We start from the raw sequence: 18,295 nt of genomic DNA on the forward strand, positions 1-18,295 counted from the left end.
TAGAGAGAGAAAGAGAGAGAGAGTGAGGAACTGAAGGAGTAAGAGGGGGGAATTTAGAGAGAGAGAGAGAGAGAGAGAGAGAAGGGAATTTAGAGAGAAAAGGAACTGAGAGAGTGAGAGAGGGGGGAATTTAGAGAAAGAGAGAGAGAGACAGGTAAGAGGGCAGGTAAGCAGGTGGATAGGCAGAAATACAGATAGAAAATAGGTTCAGATTTAAGTATTTATCGACTACCATAGCCTAGCCACGGGACCCTACGCCTCTTAGGGCATCTATCTTCCCCCCCCCCCCCCCTTCAGGAGTAACTCATTTTTTCGTTACAAAATTTTAATGGTCTCAACTACGGGTATTTGGTAATGCTTAAAGTTTGTTATTTTACCTGTACAGCTTCAGGTGAGGAAGAAGCCCTTGAGGAGCTGGAAGAGGGTGTTAGGGAAGTTTACACACACACACACACACACACACACACACACACACACACACACACACACACTTGGAATGAGGGATGAGGGACTTCTTCACACACACACACACACACACACACACACACACACACACACACACACACACACACACACCATGCATTAGCGGCGGGAATGTACATGACAGTGAAAAAAAAAAAAATAAGATGATATACTTGAGTGATATAAATTAGTCATAATTGAGAGTAAGAGAGAGAGAGAGAGAGAGAGAGAGAGAGAGAGAGAAAGTAAACATATACTTGAGTGTTATACATTAGTGTCATGATTGAAAGTAAGAATGAGGAAGAGAGAGAGAGAGAGAGAGAGAGAGAGAGAGAGTAAATAATCTTAACTTTTTTCCTTTAGTTAGCAATATTACATTTTTACACGCCATTATATTAATTGCCTTTGAGATGGCGTTTTTTGTTTTCTTACATATTTTGAAGTTAATTATATTGTTTGTGAAAAGTAAAAGGTAAATTGATATATTCCTCTTTCCGATAGATTAATTTCCTACGTTGTTATTATTTTATGGTAATGAGACTGGATATTGTCATTAAGGATTGGGGGTAATGATACCTGCTAATGACATTGTTATCATATCACCTGACTCGCTAATGAGCAGGTAGGTGAGTGCACACACACACACACACACACACACACACACACACACACACACACACACACACACACACACACTTGGAATGAGGGATGAGGGACTTTTAAACACACACACACACACACACACACACACACACACACACACACACACACACACACACACACACACACACACACACACACACACACACACACACACACACACACACACACACACACACACACACCTAATGACCTAATGAGACTACAGGTAAAATCATCCAATTAGTCGCTACTCACCTGTCTGTAATCCTCCTCCTGTAATCCCTAGGCTGGATTTTTGTACCTAGGATTTAGAGAAGTGTAGATGAAGACCCGTTTCTCTCTGGTTAAAGAAGCTCCCTAACACCTTTTCCTTAGCGATTTATTTTCAAAACTAACCATTAATATCTTCATTATTGCTTCTTGTATCTCTATATTATCGACATAGATTGCATGAATAACACAAGAATATAGTAACAGAGCAGAATCGGGAATAAATCGGTAAGGGAGAGGTGTTAGTAAGCTACCTGACTTCACGAAAATTCAGCTCTAAAACTCGTATTCTCGTCGGTGATGGAAGCTCCCTAACACCTTTTCCTAAGCGATTTAACTTGCGTATTACACCTTACTGTCATATTCTGCGTTATATAAATCCTTCTAACATTGCCGTACTCTGCCTAAATATATACTCAAGGATATTAACCAGCCATGTCCAAAAATAAATCGCTAAGGAAAAGGTGTTAGGGAGCGTCCTTCCCTGACGGGATTACGGGCTTAATTAGGCTCCTTTCACCTTAAATTGGCCCAAATTTTGTCCTTTTGCAGTAATTTCATGTTCCTTAAAATAACTCCTTACTGTGGCTTTACATTCTTTCCACAGCACTTCTTCGTGACTAGCATCCTATTCTAGTGTTCATTTACGACACAAACTCAGCATTCAAGATGGAGAGATGACAATTTTGGGCCAAGTTTGAGTGAAAGGAATGTTTTTTTGGGATTGGGGTGAAATTTTTAAAGGTGTATAAGGTTTTTGGTCAAGGGTGTACGTAGATTTTTTTTTCATTTTTTTTTTCTTCATAGGTAAAGACAATATTGCTCATGAATTATTTTTTGAACTTTTTTTTTTAATGGGGAAAGACACTTCGAAAAATTTTGGCTATTTTTTTTACATAGATTACATAGATTATATTATTAAGAATCAGTTAGTGAAGGACAGGTGAGATTATGTAATTAAGAATCATTAATGATGGACAGGTGTGATTGTATTACTAAGAGTCAATTAATAGTGAAGGACAAGTGAAAGACATTGAATTACGTAGAGAGTGAGAGTTACCTGATTTCATGAGTGTATTTCGTGAAAGTTTGGCTGTAGAGAGAGACTGGTAGGTGTAATGAGAGGGGAAAATGTGGAGGGCCAAGTGTGTGTGTGTGTGTGTGTGTGTGTGTGTGTGTGTGTGTGTGTGTGTGTGTGTGTGTGTGTGTGTGTGTATGTGTGTGTGTGTGTGTGTGGATAGCAACTCTCTCAGTGCTACATTTCTCTCTCTCTCTCTCTCTCTCTCTCACACACACACACACACACACACACACACACACACACACACACACACACACACACACACACACACACACACACACACACACCAAAATAAATCTAACCGTATTTTAGCTTTCCTTTGGTAGATCGTGAAGAGACAGTTTTTGCGAATATTCCACATTTTTTCGTTCAGTTTAGTCCTTTCGTTTCTACAGTTAAGCTTAGTAATTGCGTTCAATCTAATTGCAGGTGATCTTCCCTGCATAGTCACAGGTAAAAATGATCCTAATTTAATTCCTAGGTAGTTGGGAATTATATTTGGTTTATTCATGGATACACCTGGCCATTTGTTTACCTGGGAGATTTTATCAGGTAACTCTCACCTCACCTGACGTCCCACCTACTCAACTTTCTGACCACCTTGAAGACCCAGCTCCCTTCTCCTGCCGTTACATTAGCCTCTTGTATGCAATAACACACACACACACACACACACACACACACACACACACACACACACACACACAGTTCTGACATTCCTCTGATAATTCCTCGTCTCAACACACACACACACACACACACACACACACACACACAGTTCTGACATTCCTCTGATAATTCCTCGTCTCAACACACACACACACACACACACACACACACACACACACACACACACACACACACACACACACACACACACACACACACACAGTTCTGACATTCCTCTGATAATTACTCGTCTCAACACACACACACACACACACACACACACACACACACACACACACACAGTTCTGACATTCCTCTGATAATTCCTCGTCTCAAAACACACACACACACACACACACACACACACAGTTCTGACATTCCTCTGATAATTCCTCGTCTCAACACACACACACACACACACACACACACACACACACACACACACACACACACACACAGTTCTGACATTCCTCTGATAATTCCTCGTCTCAACACACACACACACACACACACACACACACACACACACACACACTCATATCTTCCTCCTGTATCTTCTTGGTTTGCCTCTTCCTTTTCCGCATATTCCACACCATACACTGTTATTTTCATCTTCGAATTGTCCCTGAACAATTTAATTTACTCATAGGGCACGAGATATTGAAATTAGTATTAGTATAAGAGGGTATATTTGGTATAAATTACATGGTACAAGACTAGTCACACCAGGTATTAGGTGGTATGGCTTGGTATGGCTCAGTTGTATGCTCCTGGTGGCTGGTATGATTGTTGAGGGGACTGGTATGATTGCTGAGGGTATGCTGATGGCTTGAAGGTGACTGGGGGACCGTACTCATAAGGGTATTGTGCCTCACCGTAGTACTCCACCTGTGCAACGTAGCCGTAATCATCAGCCTTGTAGTTTACCTGTGGAGAGAAAAGTAGGGGTACTTTGACAGTTCCTACACGGTATTTCATTGCATCGCTGTTAAACACTCAAGGATTTTTATTGAGAGGGATTTATATTGAGAGAGCGATTTATATTGAGAGGGATTTATATTGAGGGATTTATACTGAGAGAGGGATTTATATTGAGAGAGGGATCTATATTGAGAGAGGTGAGGGATGAAGTGGAGGGATGATTTTGTTGCGTAAAAAGCCTGCAACATAAAAGGTTAAGTAAAATTCGCGTGAAAGTATTGAAGAGGAGGCAGAATGGTTAGTTTGCAACAGAGAAGACTGAGTGAATGTAAACAAAAAAATGTGATTAAGGTTAAGTAAGAGTGTGCGATAGGGAATGTGGGTGAATGTCAAGATTGTGAGTGACTGAGGTTGAGAAAGTATTAAGTAGGCGACCGGAAAACTTGAGTGAGGAAGATATTGAGTTACGGTGAGGTTGCGTAAGAGATGAGTTTGCGACAGGGGCGACTGAGTGAATGTAAAGATGATCATTTGAGGTTGAGAGGTGAGTTGAGAGAGGAGGTAGAAAGTGTGCGACAGGAAAATTTGAGTGAATGTGAAATTACTCAGGAAAGTGGTGAGGTATGTGAAGTGTGAGGTTAGGTAGTGGGGTGTGGGGTTGGGACGTGAGGTAGGAGGTTAGTGGGTGAAGTGTGGGTTGAGTGAGGTTAGGAAGTGGAGTGTGGGGTTAGATGGTAGTGAGGTGTGAGGTTAAGAAATGAGATGTGGAGTTAGGTAGGGAAGTAAGGGGTGAGTGAGGGTGAGGTGTGGGGTCAGGCTGGGGTTAGGACGTGAGGTGTGGGGATAGGTAATGAGGTGTGGGGTTAGGTAGGGAGGTAAGGGGTGAGTGAGGGTGAGGTGTGGGGTTAGGGTGGGGCTAGGACGTGGGGTGTGGGGTTACCGTCTGCTTGCGACCGTCTGGCAGCTGGACTGTATAGGAGCCGTAGACAGCCTTTCCGTCGGACTCCTCGTTCTGGCTGAAGTCCGTACCGGCGTACTCGTCCTTGACCCCATACTCGAAGTTGTACGGGATCGGCTCGTACTGTACCGGGAGAACAGGCTTAGAACAGTGACAGGCAAGTGTACAGTCGCGTGCAGAAGTTCGCTGTCACTTCCCTGCTTCCTGGGGCTGTGAAAGGTGTTGCAGGAAGTGATTTTATGATTGTAGTTTGAAGCACGTATTAAAAAAATATATATTAAAAGGAAGGATATTCTCTGACGATCTTGAAGGAATGAGAAATAAGGAATGTAGGACACGATGCTGGCAGGGGACTCTCAACAAATTATTGGAGGCGATTGTACCGAACTGGAAAAATTAATGTGTTCAGGATTTTTGCTAATCTTGGACAATTGTTGCTCTGGCGATAGTGATTGGAGTGAATGTGATTTTTTTGTGATGATGGAGTTAGAAATAATGTGTGTGTGTGTGTGTGTGTGGTACCTGCTGATATCCTCCTCCTCCTCCACCGTGGGGGGCGGTGTATCCAGCAGAGGGGGCGAGGCCTTGGAGGTCAGTAGGTACGCCCACCGCCACGCCCACCAACACCACAAACACGGCACAGGTCTGGCGGGGAAGAGGCTTTGTTAAGAACGATAACTAACGATAAGATAACGAAGCATACGACCATTACTGAATACGTAACCAACAATATCATAACCATACTCCCGTTACTAAATATAACTAACGATAATATAACAAGCATACCCCGTTACTGAATACTATATAACCCAGCATATTACCAGCGCTGAGTATAGCACGTATCATTGGTGTTGGTGTTCACAGTGCTATATTAAGCAGAACACATTCCTTGATGGTTATTTTTATCATAGCTACTGGATAGGCTGTGATTGATTTGGAATTTGGTATAATGTGGCTGTGTTTATTTCCTTTGATGGGCAATATTTACTTCGATATAGTTTGACTGTTTTCTCTGATGGGCAGTATTTACTTTGACGTATTTTGAGTATATTTTCTTTGAGGGGCAATATTTATTTTGACCTTTTGGCTGTCTGTATATCCTTTGAGGGGGAATATTTACTTTGACCTGTATTTGCTGTGTGTATTTCCTTTGATGGGCAATATTTACTTTGATATATTTTGGCGGCTGTATTTTCTTTGAGGGGGACTATTTGCTTTGACATTATTTACTTTGGCATATTTTGAGTCCGTATTTCCTCTGGTGGGCAATATTCGCTTTGACATATTTAGGCTGTGTGTATTTCCTCTGATGGGCAATACTGTCTTTCCCACCAGCCAGTATTACATGACACAGATAACCCTTCCCAACCCATCTCTTCCTCTCCTCCTGCCCAACAACACTACAACTGACTCAACATAACGAGGCGAAAAAAATTATATATAAAACTTAGCCCCATAGTGTTTTGTGAAGGAATTAATTAGGGTTTTAAGCATCACAAATTGCCACCATTATCTCCCTTGATGAATGACTGTAGGTGGTTTATTCTGTAGACTGTTGCGCTGTAGTATAAAAAAAATAGTCTCAGTGTTTTGTGAAGGAATTAATTAGATTTTATGCATCACAAATAGCCACCAATGTCTCCCTTGAATGACTGTAGGTGGTTTATTCTGTAGACTGTTGCGCTGTATTATATATAAAAAAAATAGCCACATAGTGTTTTGTGAAGGAATTAATTAGGGTTTTAAGCATCACGAATTGCCACCAATATCTCCCTTGACGAAAGACTGTAGGTGGTTTATTCTGTACGAAGTATACTGTTGGGCTGTAGCTGTATTAATCCGTAGTGTATATTGCCATTGGTTTCATATCACTGAATCTTGCCTACACGTCTTTCACCTTAACTTGGCCCAGATTTTCGTCCTTTGGAGCTTATTTCACGTAGCTCACTATGATAATGTTACTAAATGCCTTCCATAGCACTTCTTCGTGACTAGCATCGCATCCTAGCCTAAGTCTTTTGCCATAACTGAGTGTTCGAGATGGAGGGTTGCAATTTTAGGCCAAGTTACAGTGAAAGGGGTATAAGTTGACAGGATATTAAGGGAAAGAAAATAAAGGAGACGAATGGGAGAATGACTCTGCTTGATAATGTGATGTTGATTAATAAAATAAATAAATAAATAATTGGAAATAAACAGTGAGGACTCGTGTGTGTGTGTGTGTGTGTGTGTGTGTGTGTGTGTGTGTGTGTGTGTGTGTGTGTGTGTACCTGAGTGAGCATGACTGAGGAAGTGACGGTAGTGACGGTGAGGAAGTGACGGTGGTGACGGTGAAGGAGTGACGGTAGTGACGGTGAGGATGTGACGGTGGTGACGGTGAAGAAGTGACGGAGAGGGAGTGACGGTGGTGACGGTGAGGGCGGCATATATATACTGTGACGGTGACCTTGGCCTCCCCCCCCCAGCGTCCCCTCCAGCCTGGCACTCACAGCGGGAGGGGGGGGGACGGAGGAGTGGCAGGGAAAAGGTAGACAGATTCAAGTAGGTAGGCAGGCAGGTAGATGCTAAGTAGATAGACAGGTTAATTAGTAGGTAGACAGGTAGGTTAATTAGCAGGTAGATAGGTAGGTTAATTAGGTAGATAGGTAGGTTAATTAGCAGGTAGATAGGTACGTTAATTAGTAAGTACAGATTAATTAGTAGATAGACAGGTAGGTTAATTAGTAGGTAGACAGGTAGATTAATTAGTAGGTAGACAGGTAGATTAATTAGTAGGTAGACAGGTAGATTAATTAGTAGGTAGACAGGTAGGTTAATTAGGTTGACAGGTAGGTTAATTAGCAGGTAGACTGGTTAATTAGTAAGTAGACAGAGGTTAATTGGTAGGTAGACAGGTAGGTTAATAGGCAGGCAGGTGGATTAATTAGTTGGTAGATAGGTAGGTTAATTAACAGGTAGACAGGTTAATTAGTAGGTAGACAGGTTAATTAGTAGGTAGACAGGTAAATTGGAACAAGTTTAGATCAAGTTCAATTTGAGTTACATGTTCAAGGCCTTAGTGGCAGTGTATTATAGTCTCTTGAACATTATTATTGAATATTATTATTGAACATTTTTATTGAACATTATTATTGAACTTTACTATTGAACATTTTTATTGAACATTTTTATTGAACATTTTTATTGAACATTATTATTGAACATTATTATTGAACATTATTATTGAACATTATTTTTCTATGTAATTTACTGTTTTGGAAATTTATTGATCTTGTCCTCTTGAATCCAGCGACATCCTTTATTATTTATCAATTTATTTTTGTTTTTATCTAGGCCTAAAAATGACGTGTTTTTCCGTCATACGTATTGAATGGTTTGTGTGTGTGTGTGTGTGTGTGTGTGTGTGTTTTGGTTGGTTTACGTGTCTAAATTTCGGTCTGCAGGAAGAGTCTTGAGGGTTTAAAGGAAGGACAGCTTGTTGGCACACACACACACACACACACACACACACACACGAGAGAGAGAGAGAGAGAGAGAGAGAGAGCAGCGGAAAATGACTTTGATATACCATACATTTGTGAAGGAAAAATGGAAGATGACAGCACAAAATATAATACATAAAAATTACAGGAAATACATGAAAATAATCGAGTTTATGTCATGGTTGAGAGAGAGAGAGAGAGAGAGAGAGAGAGAGAGAGAGAGAGAGAGAGAGATAGAGAGAGGTTACGTGTTCGTCATCCATCTCAGCATCAAATTTTCGGACATATATCAATGCTGTCCCAATTTATATACAAAGTTTTGATTATTGGGATTTATGGGAAGAGCATTTTTGGTGAGCATGAGCATTTGGTGTGTTGAGAGCTGAGCATTTTCTTGAGAGCTTTTTTTTTTTTTTTTTTTTTTTTTTTTAAATAGAGCGGAGCATTTTTTTTTTGAGGGCATGAACATTTTTTTGAGAGCTGAGCATTTTTTGAGAGCTGAGCATTTTTTTGAGAGCATGAGCATTTTTTTTGAGCTAAGCATTTTTTTTTTTTTTTTTTTTTTTTTTTTGAGAGCTGAGCATTTTTTTGAGAGCTGAGCATTTCTTTGAGAGCATGAACATTTTTTTTAGAGTGAAGCATTTTTTTTTTTTTTTTGAGAGAGCTGAGCATTTTTTTTTTGAGAGCTGAGCATTTCTTTGAGAGCTGAGCATTTTTTTTTGAGAGCATGAGCATTTTTTTTTTTTAGAGCATGAGCATTTTTTGAGAGCTGAGCATTTTTTTAAGAACTTGAGCATTTTTTTGAGAACATGAGCATTTGGTTTTGAGAGGTTTAGTGAAATATTGACAGGTGGATGGGAGGTGTTGGTGGTGAGGTGTGTTGATGTTAGTGTTCGTTGTAGTGTTTGTGTCTTAATGTGTAGCTATAATCCTTTCACCTTAACTTGGCCCAGATTTTCGTCCTTCTGCAGCCTGTTTCACGTAGCTCAGTGGCCGAGAGAGAGAGAGAGAGAGAAACGCTGCGGCTGTGTTGGGAGTGCTACCAGGATTTTAATTTGGGGGGGGGATAAATTTTAGGTACCATTATTTTTTAGATACGCCTGTTTGGAAAGTATTACTCGTATAATTGCATTGAACTTAATGTAAAATGGATGTTAAATAATAAAGATGGTGTTTTGATTAATAAAGAAAATATAGTGTTAAATAGTAAAGGAGGCAGCCTAGAAAACATTTAATACCTGAATGAATAAATGGAAATAAAAATAAATGACTCGGTAACTTCCATTCTTTTGAGTTTGTTGGGTTAGGATGGTGGTCGGGTCTCACTGCCACCTCTTAACCACAGTTGGTGCCTCTCCTCACCCTTATTATCCCCCGCCATTACTAAGGCGGAGCGATTATGTTTTTGCCCCCGTCTGTGTGTGTGTGTGTGTGTGTGTGTGTGTGTGTGTTTCCATTATATCTCATGAACGGCTTCAGCTCTCAACATGAAACCTTTAGGGTATCAAGATATGGCCAAAATCTTGGACGAGTTCGAAAATGGGCACTCAAGGTATTAAAATATGGCCATAATCTTACGACCAAGGCGCCGCCCCCGGCCTCCCGGGAAGGGGTGCTGCCCCCCGCCCTTGTAACTTTGCCAACAGCATTTTCTGGCGGGCGATTAGCATTCGGCTCCCGAATTGTGTCTGTTTTGGATGCAATATGAGGTATATAGTGAGTCTTGAGGCGGAGCTGCAGTCCCCTGAGTTGGTGCTGGCGATGTAGGGACTGACCTGACCTGAAGTGACCTGACCCGACCTGACGTGACTTATGACCTTACGACTTTCCCTTATCTTAACCTTACCTAACCTCACCCTACCTGACTTTACCTGAGTGAAGGACTCTTTCGTTGTATGTCATGCATTTTTTTTATACAGATGAAAAAACAAGAATTAAAAAAAAAAACAAAATCCATACACCAGATTACAGACGTCCTCCATTCATTAAAAAAAAAAAAAAAAAAAAAAAAATCTAACAGTTGGACTTGAACAGCTGTAGGTTGAAGTTGATAGGGGAAGCTAATGTGGGGAAGCGAGTTGCAGAGAGAGGCAGTTTGGGGCATAAATGAACTCTGATTGGCAAGAGGTGAACCGTGCTGGGGAAATGTCCGTCAAAGAGGACACTTCCTGGTTCGTAGGTACGTTTGTAGATTGAGTTACCTGGACGTCCAAAGGTGCGTTGAGGTGAAGCGGGTTTACTGCTGGTTTTATTGATCTGTAGGGTTCATGTTCCATCCTCGTCTCCTCCACCACAACCACCACCACCACCACAACCATCGTCATCACTACCACTACCACAACCACCACCACCATCCACATCATCTTCGTCATCGTCATCATAGCATTATTTTTATTACACCTGTTTTTCATTCCACCTGGTGTGAAATATAGACCTTAGTTCGGTGGTGTCATGAGAGAGAGAGAGAGAGAGATTTGGACATACGCGCCATAATTACACAAGTATTTGTATTGGCTAACGTTGCATCTTGTGAGGGATCATCTCAAGGGGAAAGGACCTCCACTTATCACCATCCCTAGTCAGCAACGACCCCTCGATCACACACCCCTTCCACCCCTCCCATTCCCTCTTCCACCTCGCTCTTGGTGTACCTCTTCTTCCCCCCGCCTCGCTGTCGCACGATCCACTACGTACAGTTGGCCACACTTGCACCTGGGACTGTGTGTGTGTGTGTGTGTGTGTGTGTGTGTGTGTGTGTGTAAGTGGAGGTGTAGCAACAATTTCGGACGTTCGTGCATCTTAGTTACCTGGGTCATTTCCACTCATCTTTAACACCTGCTTTCCTTCATGTCAGTGCCACCAACACACACGTCATTATGTCAGGGTTGTCAGGTGTACCAAATGCCACATCTGTGCTACACCTTGATGCTGTCCCAGGTACGTGTGTTGCCAACTGGACCTACTTCGTTATTTTGCCCTTCCATTCATTTCCTGCTTAATTACGGACCAGCCCATTCCGTTACCCCTTCCGTTATACCCCTACACGTTGTCCTTTTATCGCGTCCTTTCAGCATATTCTAATATAACCACTTCGTCGTCCATCTTGCCTACAGACACACACACACCCTCATACACTCTCCTCACTTCAGGTCGTTCTTGGGTTACTGCTGTATTTTTTCCTCATACTTCGCTCATACAGTGTTAGTCACAATGTCTAGGTATTTCTGAAACACGTGGGTCTCATACCAGGCACGAGGTATTGAAATTAGTGTTGGTATATGAGGGTATATTTGGTATAAATTACATGGTACAAGACAAGTCACATCAGGTATTAGATGGTATGGCTTTGAATGGCTTAGTTGTATGCTCCTTGTGGCTGGTATGATTGCTGAGGGTATGCTGATGGCTTGAAGGTGACTGGGGGACCGTACTCGTAAGGGTACTGTGCCTCACCGTAGTAGCTGACCTCAGCAACGTAGCCGGTGTAATCATCAGCCTTGTAGGTTACCTGTGGAGGGGCAGAGAATCGTTGACTTCATCAGAGTATTGCATCGGGTGAGGGATTTTATTGCAATATTGCTTGAGGCACAGGAAATGAAGTCAGGCAGAGAGAGTGAGACAGGATTACTGATAGCCGCGTAGGAAATCATATTAGCTAGATTAGGATTATTGATAGACACACAGGAAATGAAGTTAGGTAGAGAGGGTGACACTGGATTGCTGTTAGAGGCACAAGAAATGAAGTTAGGCAGAGAGAGTGACACTGAATTATTGTTAGATGCATAGGAAATGAAGTTAGAGAAGGTGAGACAGGATTACTGTTAGAAGCACAGGAAATCAAGTTGGGTAAAGTGTGTGACTGAATTACTGTTAGATGCACAGGAAATGATGTTAGGTAGAGAGAGTGACGGTAAGTGAAGAGTGAGCTAGGGTGATTGTGAGATTTAAGAAAGAGGTAAATTTAGGACATAGATGAAGATGTTGAGTGATCGTGAAAGTGAGTAATAGATGAGCTGCAAAAGGGAAAACGTGACGATGAAGGTGAGTGTGAAGTAAGATTGGTACGGGAGAAGTTGAGTGAAAGTGAAGGTTCTGAGAGAGAGGTCGAGTATGAGGTGGGTTTGCAACAGGATAATAGGAATGTAAGTGGTAGGTGGGCTGAGTAAGTGGTGAGTGTGCGAAACTGAAAGTAAAAGTGAATTGAGGGTGGTAGGCTAGTGAGTTAGGTTTAGATATGAGGTGTGGAGTTAGGAAGGGTGAGGTTAGTGAGGTGTGGGGTTAGAGTGAGATCAGGAAGCGGGATGTGGGGTTAGTGTAGTGTGAGTGAGTGAGGGTGGGGTTAGGACGTGAGGTGTGGGGATAGGTAATGAGGTGTGGGGTTAGGTAGGGAGGTAAGGGGTGAGTGAGGGTGAGGTGTGGGGTTAGGACGTGGGGTGTGGGGTTACCGTCTGCTTGCGACCGTCTGGCAGCTGGACTGTGTAGGAGCCGTAGACAGCCTTTCCGTCGGACTCCTCATTCTGGCTGAAGTCCGTACCGGCGTACTCGTCCTTGACCCCATACTCGAAGTTGTACGGGATCGGCTCGTACTGTACCGAGAGAACAGGCTTAGAACAGTGACAGGCAAGTGTACAGTCGCGTGCAGAAGTTCGCTGTCACTTCCCTACTTCTTGGGGCTGTGAAAGGTGTTGCAGGAAGTGATTTTATGATACCAGTTTGAAGAAGGATATACTCTTTCTTGAAGGAATGAGAAGTATTGAAGACGAGACGCAATGCTGGGAAGTGATTATCAGCGATCTTCTGCGTGTTATGCTACCATTAAAAAGAAAAAATGTATATTGATTTGATTGGGGTTGTACCAGAAAAACCAATGATTTTTGTGTGGTATGTGATGAATTTTGTTATAGTGGCGGTGTTGATGTGATGTGTGTGATGTTATGTGATGATAGTATGGTTTGGGTATATTAGTGATTGTGGGTATGTGACTGGTTGGGTACTTGGAAGATTTGTTGCACTGATGATGGCAATAGTGTGTGTGTGTGTGTGTGTGTGTGTGTGTGTGTGTGTGTTACCGGTACCTGCTGATACCCTCCACCTCCTCCACCGTGGGTAGCGGCGCCATAGAGATCAGTAGGCGCGCCCACAGCCACGCCCACAAACACCACCAGGGCGCAAATCTGAGGATTGGTTTATGTTTATTAGCGGGGAAGTATTTATCAAACTTTACCGGAAGTGTTTTAGGTTACTAGCATTCTTTACGCCTCTTCCCGGACGATTTGTTTTGCTTAGCGCTGAAAATCTGTTAAAACTTTACTAGGAGTGTTATAGGGTGTCTTAATTCCTTTTCCTGTGCGATTTATTTTACGTAGATGTTAATATTCACCCGTATGTCCTTAATTAAAGCCATGTGGATATTAGAAGGATTTTAAGTACATACAAGAGAATATCAAGGGGTAATATCAGTAGGAGGGATGTATTACGAGGATTTTTGTGGTTTTAAATCCCCCTGTATCTTGTTAATCCTGCCTTTATTGGTATTATGAAGGTAATGTAGCATAGAAGGAAATATTAAAGAATAAAATAAGAAAGAAAAAATAATAAAAAAAGGAAAAATAAAGAAAATAAATCACTAAGGAACAGGTGCTGCCAAGCCTCCCATGCCAAAAAGAAAACGGTACCATCTCAGGCAGGACTATTTTGATTTACACATTTTTACACATATTTTACACTCACATTTTTACCCCCTTTTTTTTTGGGGGGGGGGGCATTTTTGGGACACCCCTTTTACCATAAACTTTTTAAACACATCCTTAACCCTTTGGTAGCGAGTACCCGTTGCCAAAAAATAAATTAAAAATAAAGTCAGCCATTGTTAAGCTAGTCACGAAGAAGTGCTATGGGAAGGATGGTAGTACTAGTTATGAAGAAGTTGTGTGGGAAGGATGTGGTGTTGCTAGTCACGAAGAAGTGCTATGGGAAGGATGTGATGTTGCTAGTCACGAAGAAGTGCCATGGGAAGGATGTGATGTTGCTAGTCACGAAGAAGTGCCATGGGAAGGATGTGATGTTGCTAGTCACGAAGAAGTGCCATGGGAAGGATGTGATGGTGCTAGTCACGAAGAAGTGCTATGGGAAGGATGCGATGTTGCTAGTCACGAAGGAGTGCCAGCAAGATGAGTGAAGCTAGTATGAGTCTTGGCCTAAACATTGGTAAAGAAGTGTGAGTGAGTTTTAGTGTGTTTATTGAGCCTTACGTAAACATTGGTAGAGAAGAAAAGTGTGAGTGAGTGATCTTTAAGTGTGACTTCTCTTCTTAAGTGAATATTGGTAGAGAAAAGTGTGAGTGAGCAAACTTTAAGTGTGATTCTTCTTAAGTATATATTGATAAAGAAGTGTGAATGAGCGAATTTTAAGTGTGATTCTTCCTAAGTAAACATTGGTAGAGGAGAGAAGTGTGAGTGAGCAAAAACTAGTGTGAGTCATTGGCCTTTAAGTAAACACTATAGAGAAGTGTGAGTGAACTTTGGTGTGTTTATTGGTCCTTTAGAAGTGTGAGTCTCCTGCTTAAGTAAACATTATAGAGAAGTGTGAGTGAATTTTAATGTGTTTAAGTGTGATTAAATTTTAGTGTGTTTAAGTGTGAGTGAATTTTAGTGTGTTTAAGTGTGAGTGAATTTTAGTGTGTTTAAGTGTGAGTGAATTTTAGTGTGTTTAAGTGTGAGTGAATTTTAGTGTGTGTAAGTGTGAGTGAATTTTAGTGTGTTTAAGTGTGAGTGAATTTTAGTGTGTTTATTGGACCGTTAAGTAAGCGTTGATGAAGAAGTGTGAGTGAACGAACCTTAGTATGATTCATCTGCCTTAAAATAAACAGAGTCGAGAAGAGAAGTGTGAGTGAGCTTTAGTGTGTTTATAGAGCTTTAAGTTAACATTGGTAGTGAAGTGTGAGTGAGCTTTAGTGTGTTTATAGAGCTTTGAGTTAACATTGGTAGTGAAGTGTGAGTGAGCTTTAGTGTGTTCATAGAGCTTTAAGTAAACATTGATAGGGAAGTGTGAGTGAGCTTTAGTGTGTTTATAGGGCTTTAAGTAAACATGGGTAGATAAGTGTGAGTGAGCTTTACTGTGTTTATAGAGCTTTAAGTAAACATTGATAGAGAAGTGTGAGTGAGCTTGTGTTCATAGGGCTTTAAGTAAACATGGATAGAGCGGAGGGGAGAGCAGATGAGCTGAGAGAGACTGGCAGAGCAGAGGGGAGAGCAGAAGAGATGAGAGAGACTGGCAGAGCAGAGGGGAGAGCTGAGAGAGACTGGTAGAGCAGAGGGGAGAGCAGAGGAGCTTGAGGGATTGGTAGAGCAGAGGGGAGAGCTGAGAGAGACTGGCAGAGCAGAGGGGAAAGCAGAACAGCAGACATACCTGAGTAAACATTGTCTGTCTGAGGGTTGGCGAAGGTGTGCCGGTCGAGGCGATGGCGGGAGTTTATATACCACCTGGCACTGCTCGCAACCTTGGCCCCTTCCACCCTTCCACCCTCTGCTTCCACTGGCACTCCTTGGCCTGGGTGTGGCGAGGGGGGGTGGAGGGGGTGGAGGAAAGGGAGAGAGAGGGCTAGAGGCAGCGTGGATTGAGGTGGAGGGAGAGAAAGGTGGAAGGAAGGTGAAGGAAGGGGAAGAATGAAGCCTAGATCAAAGTGGAAAGGGAAAGTGGAGGGCAAGAAAGAAGCAAGGATCAAGGTGGAAGAAGAGGAGAGTGGAGGGCAAGGGCGAAGGTGGAAGGAAAGGAGAGTGGAGGGGGTGGAGGAAAGGGAGAGAGAGGGCTAGAGGCAGCGTGGATGGAGGTGGAGGGAGAGGGAAGTGGAAGGAAGGTGAAGGAAGGGAAGAAAGACATAGGTACAAGATGGAGGTATGGGGAGGTGGAGCGGGTGGAGGAAAGGGAGAGAGAGGGCTAGAGGCAGCGTGGATTGAGGTGGAAGGAGAGGGAAGTGGAAGGGGAAGAAAGAGGTGCAAGATAGACGGGGAAGGAAGAAGCGTGGATCAAAGTGGAAGAGGGAAGTGGAGGGCGAGGATCAAGGTGGAAGGAAAGGAGAGTGGAGGGCGTGGATCAATGTGAAGGAGAGTGGAGGGCAAGGAAGCAGTGTGGATCAAGGTGGAGGAGGAGAGGAAATACAAGTGGATTAAAAAGTGGATTTAAAAGTGAATTAAGTACAACGTCTGTGAGAGTACATAATACATAGGTACAGTGGATGAGAGGAGGAGGGAGGGAGGGGGGATTTACGAGGAGGGAGGGAAGGAGGGGGGATTTACGAGGAGGGAGGGAGAGGGGATTTGCGAGGAGGGAGGGAGGAGGGGAGAGAGGGGGATTTATGAGGAGGGAGGGAGGGAGGGAGGGAGGGGAATTAATGAGAAGGAGGGAGGGGGGAGGAGATTTATGAGAAGGAGGGAGGGAGTGGGATTTATGAGATGGAAGGAGGGAGGGAGGGGATTTATGAGATGGAAGGAGGAAGGGAGGGAAGGGATTTATGTGAAGGAGGGAGGGAGGAAAGGGGGGGATTAATGAGAAGAAGAGGGGATTTATGGCAGGGTAAAATCTCCACGCCTGTGAAGTATGCTGTGAGAATTCCCAACGTTTTTAATAATTAGGGGGGAACGTTTGTAAGAAGAAACGTTGGTGTGTGTGTGTGTGTGTGTGTGTGTGTGTGTGCGCGCGCGCGCGCGCGCGCATTCTTACTTCCCTCAGACGATTTTATTCAGCTGAGAGAGAGAGAGAGAGAGAGAGAGAGAGAGAGAGAGGTAAGTGTGAGAAAGAGAGAGGGAGGCGAGAACAGTAAGTGTGAATTAGTGGTGTAGGTGAAGGGGAAGGGTGACTGAAGAGAGTGTAAGAGTGAGGGGAAGTGAGAGTGTGAGTGTAAGAGTGAGGGGAAGTGAGTGTAAGAGTGAGGGGAAGTGAGTGTAAGAGTGAGGGGAAGTGAGTGTGTGAGTGAGGGGAAGTGAGTGTAAGAGTGAGGGGAAGTGAGTGTAAGAGTGAGGGGAAGTGAGTGTGTAAGAGTGAGGGGAAGTGAGTGTAAGAGTGAGGTGGAAGTGAGTGTGTAAGAGTGAGGTGGAAGTGAGTGTGTAAGAGTGAGGGGAAGTGAGAGTGTGTAAGAGTGAGGGGAAGTGAGTGTGAGTGAGGGGAAATGAGTAAGAGTGAGGGGAAATGAGTAAGAGTGAGGGGAAATGAGTGCAAAAGTGAGGGGAAGTGAATGTAAGAGTGAGGGGAAGTGAGTGTATGAGTGAGGGGAAGTGAGTGTAAGAGTGAGGGGAAGTGAGTGTGAGGGGAAGTGAGTGTGAGGGGAAGTGAGTGTATGAGTGAGGGGGAAGTGAGTGTAAGAGTGAGGGGAAGTGAGTGTAAGAGTGAGGGGAAGTGATTGTGAGTGAAGGGAAGTGAGTGTAAGAGTGAGGGGAAGTGAGTGTGTAAGAGTGAGGGGAAGTGAGTGTGAGTGAAGGGAAGTGAGTGTAAGAGTGAGGGGGAGTGTAAGAGTGAGGGGAAGTGAGTTTAAGAGTGAGGGGAAGTGAATGTAAGAGTGAGGGGAAGTAAGTGTATGAGTGAGGGGAAGTGAATGTAAGAGTGAGGAGGAAGTGAGTGTGTAAGAGTGAGGGGAAGTGAGTGTAAGAGTGAGGGGGAGTGAGTGTATGAGTGAGTGGTTGTGAATGTAAGAGTGAGGGAAGTGAAAGTGTAAGAGTGAGGGGAAGTGAGATTGAAGGAGGGAAGGCACCGTGATTGGGAGGGGTGGGAGGAAAGAGGAAGGGGGTGGGGAGGTAGGGTGTGTGGGGGGAGGGAGTA

General features: G+C 43.2%; 2 protein-coding genes across 2 annotated transcripts in view; both read right to left on the reverse strand.

Annotated features, from left to right (window-relative positions):
* Positions 1 to 3,880: 3,880 nt before the first annotated feature.
* Positions 3,881 to 11,311, reverse strand: LOC145407131 (cuticle protein-like). The gene is made up of 4 exons (XM_080278150.1): positions 11,293 to 11,311; positions 10,064 to 10,173; positions 4,986 to 5,144; positions 3,881 to 4,051 (listed from the first exon to the last, which is right to left on the reverse strand). The coding sequence occupies exons 1-4, from the start codon at positions 11,309 to 11,311 to the stop codon at positions 3,881 to 3,883; spliced, it is 459 nt and encodes a 152-aa protein (XP_080134276.1).
* Positions 11,312 to 11,840: 529 nt separating this feature from the next.
* LOC145407132 (pro-resilin-like) overlaps positions 11,841 to 18,295 on the reverse strand; it is a 26,050-nt gene continuing 19,595 nt past the window's right edge. The window contains exons 2-4 of the mRNA XM_080278151.1: positions 13,561 to 13,659; positions 12,931 to 13,071; positions 11,841 to 11,993 (exon numbers count right to left, since the gene is read on the reverse strand). Of these exons, the coding sequence (XP_080134277.1) occupies positions 11,841 to 11,993; positions 12,931 to 13,071; positions 13,561 to 13,659 (393 nt within the window). The remainder of the gene's footprint in view (positions 11,994 to 12,930; positions 13,072 to 13,560; positions 13,660 to 18,295) is intronic.

The sequence above is a fragment of the Coenobita brevimanus genome, chromosome 72, assembly GCF_032717465.1.
Source record: "Coenobita brevimanus isolate Jiangsu-jjx chromosome 72, ASM3271746v2, whole genome shotgun sequence".
NCBI lineage: Eukaryota > Metazoa > Arthropoda > Malacostraca > Decapoda > Coenobitidae > Coenobita > Coenobita brevimanus.